Source organism: Zeugodacus cucurbitae, chromosome X, assembly GCF_028554725.1.
Source record: "Zeugodacus cucurbitae isolate PBARC_wt_2022May chromosome X, idZeuCucr1.2, whole genome shotgun sequence".
In the NCBI taxonomy this organism is placed as follows: domain Eukaryota; kingdom Metazoa; phylum Arthropoda; class Insecta; order Diptera; family Tephritidae; genus Zeugodacus; species Zeugodacus cucurbitae.
In genome coordinates this window covers 32,154,908-32,162,383 of record NC_071672.1, presented here as the reverse complement: position 1 = coordinate 32,162,383, position 7,476 = coordinate 32,154,908, and the positions used below count along the sequence as shown (strand labels likewise).

General features: G+C 36.1%; 1 protein-coding gene across 1 annotated transcript; it reads right to left on the bottom strand.

Annotated features, from left to right (window-relative positions):
- Positions 1–1,419: 1,419 nt before the first annotated feature.
- Positions 1,420–5,848, bottom strand: LOC128923155 (uncharacterized). Its single transcript, XM_054235672.1, has 2 exons — positions 3,675–5,848; positions 1,420–3,605 (listed from the first exon to the last, which is right to left on the bottom strand). Exon 2 carries the CDS (start codon positions 2,621–2,623, stop codon positions 1,718–1,720), a length of 906 nt encoding a protein of 301 aa, XP_054091647.1. The 5' UTR covers positions 2,624–3,605; positions 3,675–5,848; the 3' UTR covers positions 1,420–1,717.
- Between the last annotated feature and the right edge of the window lie 1,628 nt (positions 5,849–7,476).

Sequence of the window (7,476 nt, the reverse complement as noted above, 5' to 3'; positions counted from 1 at the left end):
CACCCGTATAAGTACAAAATAAAATCACAGAATTTCAAATAAAAAATAAAAATATAAGCGATAAAATATTTCAATTATTACAAAAATAACTTAAACTTTACAAACAAAATATCACATTTCAATGAACATATGTTGTTAAACAACAAAATATTTGTACATATTTATATATAAAATAATAAATAACAAAATAACAAAATAATATAAAATATTTACATATATACATATATACAAAAGCGACCTAAACCCAGTCTTCAGTAGCGAAATACCTAACAAAAAACAAAACTTAAAAGAAAAAAGAGTTTCGAAATATTTAAAATAAAAATTCAAAAAACAAAACCTGCACACATATGTTTCTAAAACCATTTCAAGAAACCTATTCTACCTACATATGGGATACGCATAATATTTTCGACTTGAAATTAGGGGTGCTAAGGCTTCTATTAAAAAATTTAAGTACAAAGAAAATCCTTATCTTAATAAATAAGGTTAAAATTAAATTGCTGTTGGAGTTTTCACAGCAAGAATAGGGTCTGACATTTTTAAGCTTGTCAAATAGAAGCTGACCTATACCTATCCTGTGACAAGTTGAATCAAATTCTTTTAGGAAAATTATTTCTAACTCTTTTAAATAATCTAAAAATCCCTGTGGCGGTTTTATTAATCCAGGTGTCTTTGTTGAGTAAAATAAAATTCTCTGGAAACATCGTCTTCTTCTATATAAGGTAAGGGTTGGGAGCAAGCGTGTGTCTGGGAAATTTTTAAATAAAGGTAACCGCAAAAATATGCATAGGCATTCTCTTTAAAAAAGTCTACTTCTAAATCTTCTAGCTCTGAATTATCTTCACCTATTATCCTATTAAAAGTATGGTCTGGTCGGGGTAAACCTTGAAATTCCTGCCAAGAGAGATCCCGTACTGTATTGTCATTGCACACGCTTGCGATTAATTCGTGAGTCTGTTCTCTAGTTATTTCGTTTTGCGGAACGGGTTCGCAATTTCCCTTTACTACGATATTGGCGTATCGTAACCCCCAAGATTTTTTGAATAGGTTGCAAAACATGTAAGGTGTTATCCTTACACTTCTGCCACCTCCTCTTCTAATTTGTCCGAAGTAATGTTCTAAATTATCCTGGCAAAGTCGTCTCGTCTGTAAGCTATTGAATCCTGTCAGTGACAAAAATCGCCACAATCGTCTTAAACTACTAATATTTAAAATCCAACCCTTAATGTAATTGAATGAATTGGTTATATCAGAACCATTTTCATCCTCTACTCTAATCGATTTTAAAACTCCTACTGCTTCATCTAAAAAGTTTATTTGAGCGTCTGTTGCCGAAAATATTTTTTTGGTGGGTAAAACAGCTTCAAAATTGCTGCTGTTGAAAATATCGAAAAGTTTATTAAAAAACAAAACATACTCAGATGTATTCAAAAACCTAGCGTCAGGACAGGACAGAAGACCAGAGCTATATGAAGCGAGCATACCCGAAGCTACGGTGTCACTCATAACCTGGGAGGCTAGCTTCACGCTCATCTTTTGGAAATTGTTCGGAAACATATGTGCTTCAGTTAATTTCGGGGCGCATCTCACGGGATTTTGCGAATCTTTGTGATAGAAATGAATGATATCTTCCCAACTCACCGGACGCGATTTATAACTGACTCTGTTCTTCGAATTTTCTAAACAATTCCTGGTACTCTTTAAAAGGTGGGGACTATCAAAAAAAAAAGAATATATCCTTGCCATTTACCTGGAAATATGGGCGCTCTTCTGATACTCCTAAAATTCTGGACAAATACAAAAAGTTAGATCCCTGATCTGAAACAAAATGGCAAGGTATAAGACCAATATTTTGTAATTGGGTGATGGCCTCAAATATATATTTTTTGGCAACATCCCCTTTACATGACCCATGGACAATAAAATAAGAAAGTGGATGTGACCAAGGTATTCCACCAATACCTTGAACCATAAGAGTCATTGCACTATTGCCTATCCTAGACGTACGATTTTCATCGCCGTAATCTTCAACTCCTACTATTTTATCAAATTTAGGGACGTATTGAAAATGACTCTTAAGTGCCATTTCGTCACACAAAATTGACACGAACTTTTGCTCCTGAGTGAAACCCCGGCTTCTTAACTCTAAACATTTCAAAGAACTATTACTACAACCGGGGTCTCGGGGCCATTCGGAAACGAACTCGTCAAGTGTTCTCTCTTCCGGAAATCTAAGAAGAGGCTTTAGGTGTCTATATGCTAAAGGAGAAAGAAAGTATACACCTAAAGCCAACGTTTTAAAATAATTGTCGTATCTACGACCTTTTGGTTGACGGGTGCAATTTAACAAGCTGTTTTTTATAATACTTTTTATTTGTGGAGGAAAATCTCTATCTAAATCCCTATCACAATCCTTTCTCAAAGTTTTAATATCCCTCTCTAAAGACTTAACTTTTGATGACACTTCTACCAATTGATACTTTAAATAGCTAATCTCCTGGTCTTTTTCTTCCAATTGAGCCCTCAAACTTAAATTTTCCTCCATATATTTTGAATTACTTTTTACGATGGATGTCAAACTAAAATTCGTTTGAGATCCTCTATCTACACAACTACTGCCCATGGGGAAATTGTTCAAAACTCCTATTTCATGTGCCTGTGCACCTTCAGCTGCAGAAGCTAGTAATAAAAGGTCGCTTGAATCAGAGGGATTCTCGACAATATTTGGGAAAATCTCTAAATCTACCTGAAAACTGGGAGTAGGAGGCAAATTAATGTCGGGAACCGCAGTTGGCGACAGTTTTTTTTTTAATTTTAATTTGCCGGAGAAGTGGCGGTCGCAAGCATATAAATACTTATTGGTATTTTTTTCTCCTACGCCCAATCGCTGAAGCCAAACTGAATGTCTAATAAAATTATACAAGAAAACAAATATTCCCTACACCTTAATATATTTACTTATCATACTATATTTAAAAATAACGAACTAAAAACGACTACGTATCCAATTTAGCCGAAAATAAATATAATAAATTGCAACGCATTAAAGTACCTCAACATTTATTACTACTTACTAAAAACTATTCTACTCTGATTATATTTATAATACTCTATTGTTTTTTGTGGACTTTGGTCCATACTTAAATATTGTAACAAAATTAAAATTAACATACATAATTTGTTATTTAGCAATAAGTTGCAAAATTATAAAAAATATGAACAACTCATCAATAAATTCTAAGTCCACTAATTTATATTAGAATAAAACTATAAAAATGGAAACATTCACCATAAAGCATTTCTAAGCTTTACATAATAATAAAATATACTATCTACTAAATAATATTAGTATAATAAATAAAAACATTTACATTTACATGGTATATTTTTTATCATGCAATATATTGCGTGTAAACTATATATAATCACTAATTCGTTAGAATTAAATCTACATGTTACAAATATATAAATTTACACATTTTTCACTACAAATTATAATAAATTAACTGACCTGGATTCATCCTTCTCCTTGCATGGAAAATTAAAAAACCGTCGCGCATCTACGCATCCAACAACACATCGATTTTTTGTTTTTGGCATTTTTTCTTCAAATAGTAAGAAAACACAATCTTTTAACTTATATATATCTACTATTCCTTAAATTGTATACTTACCAACTGAATTTGTAATATTAATGGGGTTTTACGTCGTTTTCAGTGTTGAAATTTAACTTTTGCACTTATAATGAAAAATAACGCACTGATTTCGTTCGTAATTATTGGCGGGATTTTCTCTGGCAAGTCGCCTTATTGTCTACCAGCTGTTCAGTAGCCCATGATCTGGCTTTGTTGCCAACATCAAAAATGAGTTCATGGGCTCTCTCAACAAGCAAAAGAGAAGAGTTTCGTATCATATTATCTTTGCTTCACAGCGAGCAGGACGTATGGTGGATGGTACGCACGCATGTATAAACACAAAAGACAATGCTTTTATATATATTATTATATTTCTATTTAGATTATTATTTTTTTTTATTATTTTTGCAAGTCAGTTCATAAAAACACAACGATTAATTTTCCAACTTCATTCGCCATTTAAAATGTTTGTAATATAATTAATAATTGTGTGTTTAACTCGAAGTAGAACTATCGATTTTTGTTTTGCAAAAAATGTAATTTACATAAAGTTGACTGCTTTATAATGTTTTCATACACATTTCTACGCAGTAAAAACAATTGATTGTATGTGTTAAGTTAACGTACACTAGAAAAATTATGGTTAGGTAACCTGTATTGGTATATTTCCCCAGTTCTAAAAAAGTCCGGGACCAGTAGAACAGAACTCTTGGTCAGTTGAGTAGTTCTCAACGCGCATACACTCTCACAAAATAAATTGTTTGATTGTATAAGTTTGCCGACCACTGCTATACATACATAAATACAAAAGACAAAAAGTAATACCTGCATATAGACTTATTCTGTGTCCCGAAACACACCACAAAATAAACCACAAAACTAATATTTTACATAAGTCAAGTATTATATACTTGCAATTTCTACAGCGATACCCCTTAAGCTAAAAAGCAAAAAGCAGGATCGCTAATAATTCTAAGTAAAGGCAGAAGAAAAAAGAAATAAAAAATAATACACTGCTTAAAGAGATTTAGGTATGTACATATATTCCTCGCTATATATATTCGCGCTATATAAATGATACCGCAATCGTACCCATCCTTGTGCTCTCTCATTTCCCATACATATTCTCTCTTCATATACATACTACATTAAACAACAATATACATATAAACACACATAAATATACGTAAAAATAGTTAATACAACTATTTCGCGCTCTCACTTCTCTCATTATATATTTACTTGTTACATATATAACGGGTGATTTTTTTGAGGTTAGGATTTTCATGCATTAGTATTTGACAGATCACGTGGGATTTCAGACATGGTGTCAAAGAGAAAGATGCTCAGTATGCTTTGACATTTCATCATGAATAGACTTACTAACGAGCAACGCTTGCAAATCATTGAATTTTATTACCAAAAAAGTTGGCAGAAAATCCGCTTTTTTATCGACAAATTTTGTTCAGCGATGAGGCTCATTTCTGGTTGAATGGCTACGTAAATAAGCAAAATTGCCGCATTTGGGGTGAAGAGCAACCAGAAGCCGTTCAAGAACTGCCCATGCATCCCGAAAAATGCACTGTTTGGTGTGGTTTGTACGCTGGTGGAATCATTGGACCGTATTTTTTCAAAGATGCTGTTGGACGCAACGTTACGGTGAATGGCGATCGCTATCGTTCGATGCTAACAAACTTTTTGTTGCCAAAAATGGAAGAACTGAACTTGGTTGACATGTGGTTTCAACAAGATGGCGCTACATGCCACACAGCTCGCGATTCTATGGCCATTTTGAGGGAAAACTTCGGAGAACAATTCATCTCAAGAAATGGACCCGTAAGTTGGCCACCAAGATCATGCGATTTAACGCCTTTAGACTATTTTTTGTGGGGCTACGTCAAGTCTAAAGTCTACAGAAATAAGCCAGCAACTATTCCAGCTTTGGAAGACAACATTTCCGAAGAAATTCGGGCTATTCCGGCCGAAATGCTCGAAAAAGTTGCCCAAAATTGGACTTTCCGAATGGACCACCTAAGACGCAGCCGCGGTCAACATTTAAATGAAATTATCTTCAAAAAGTAAATGTCATGAACCAATCTAACGTTTCAAATAAAGAACCGATGAGATTTTGCAAATTTTATGCGTTTTTTTTTTTAAAAAAGTTATCAAGCTCTTAAAAAATCACCCTTTACATATACAACAATTATACTTAACTACAAGGGACACGATCAAAACAAAACAAGGAAGGAAAACATCATATGGTACACATAAAGCATATGCAAACATATGAAAATAAATACATAGATACAAACAATTTTACTTTGCATTTTTCTTTCGCGTTCTTGATTCGGTTCTCTTCTTCTTGACTGGCGTAGACACCGCTTACGCGGTTATAGCCGAGTCCAAAACAGCGCGCCACGCATCTCTCCTTCTGGCAGTTTGGCGCCAATTGGTTATTCCAAGCGAAGCCAGGTCCCTCTCCACCTGGTCCTTCCATCGGAGTGGAGGTCTCCCTCTTCCTCTGCTTCCACCTGCGGGTACTGCATCGAATACTTTCAGAGCTGGAGCACCTTCATCCATTCGAACAACATGTCCTAGCCAGCGTAGCCGCTGTTTTTTTATTCGCTGGACTATGTCTATGTCGTCGAATAACACATACAGCTCATCGTTCCATCGTCTGCGGTATTCGCCGTTGCCAATTCTTAAGGGACCATAAATCTTCCGCAAAACCTTTCTCTCGAAAACTCCTAGTGCCGTCTCATCGGATGTTGACATCGTCCACGCTTCTGCACCGTAAAGTAGGACGGGAATGATGAGAGACTTGTAGAGTTTGGTTTTTGTTCGTCGATAGAGGACTTTACTTTTCAATTGCCTACTTAGTCCATAGTAGCACCTGTTGGCAAGAGTGATTCTGCGTTGGATTTCCAGGCTGACATTGTTATTGCTGTTAATGCAGGTTCCCAGGTAGACGAAATTATCTACAACTTCAAAGTTATGACTGTCAACAGTGACGTGGGAGCCAAGACGCGAATGCGCTGACTGTTTGTTTGACGACAGGAGATATTTCGTCTTGTCCTCGTTCACCACCAGACCCATACGTTTCGCTTCCTTATCCAGTCTGGAGAAAGCAGAACTAACGGCGCGGGTGTTGTTTCCAATGATATCGATATCATCGGCGTACGCCAGTAGCTGTACACTCTTATAGAAGATTGTACCTTCTCTGTTTAGCTCTGCAGCTCGTATTATTTTCTCCAGCATCAGGTTAAAGAAATCACACGAGAGTGAGTCACCTTGTCTGAAACCTCGTCTGGTATCGAACGGCTCGGAGAGGTCCTTCCCGATCCTGACGGAGCTTTTGGTGTTGCTCAACGTCAGCTTACACAGCCGTATTAGTTTTGCGGGGATATCAAATTCAAACATCGCGGCATAAAGGCAGCTCCTTTTCGTGCTGTCGAAAGCAGCTTTAAAGTCGACAAAGAGATGGTGTGTGTCGATCCTATTTTCACGGGTCTTCTCCAAAATTTGGCGCATGGTGAATATCTGGTCCGTTGTTGATTTTCCAGGTCTAAAGCCACACTGATAAGGTCCAATCAGTTTGTTGACGGTGGACTTTAGTCTTTCACACAATACGCTCGACAGAACCTTATACGCGATGTTGAGGAGGCTTATCCCACGGTAATTGGCGCAAATTGTGGGGTCTCCCTTTTTGTGTATTGGGCTGAGTACACTGAGATTCCAATCGTCAGGCATGCTTTCTTCCGACCATATTCTGCAAAGAAGCTGATGCAAGCACCTTATCAGCTCTTCGCCGCCGTATTTGAATAGCTCGGCCGGTAATCCA

Excerpts from the sequence above, each read along its gene's own strand:
- LOC128923155 (XM_054235672.1), bottom strand. The coding sequence starts at position 2,623 with ATGGGCAGTAGTTGTGTAGATAGAGGATCTCAAACGAATTTTAGTTTG.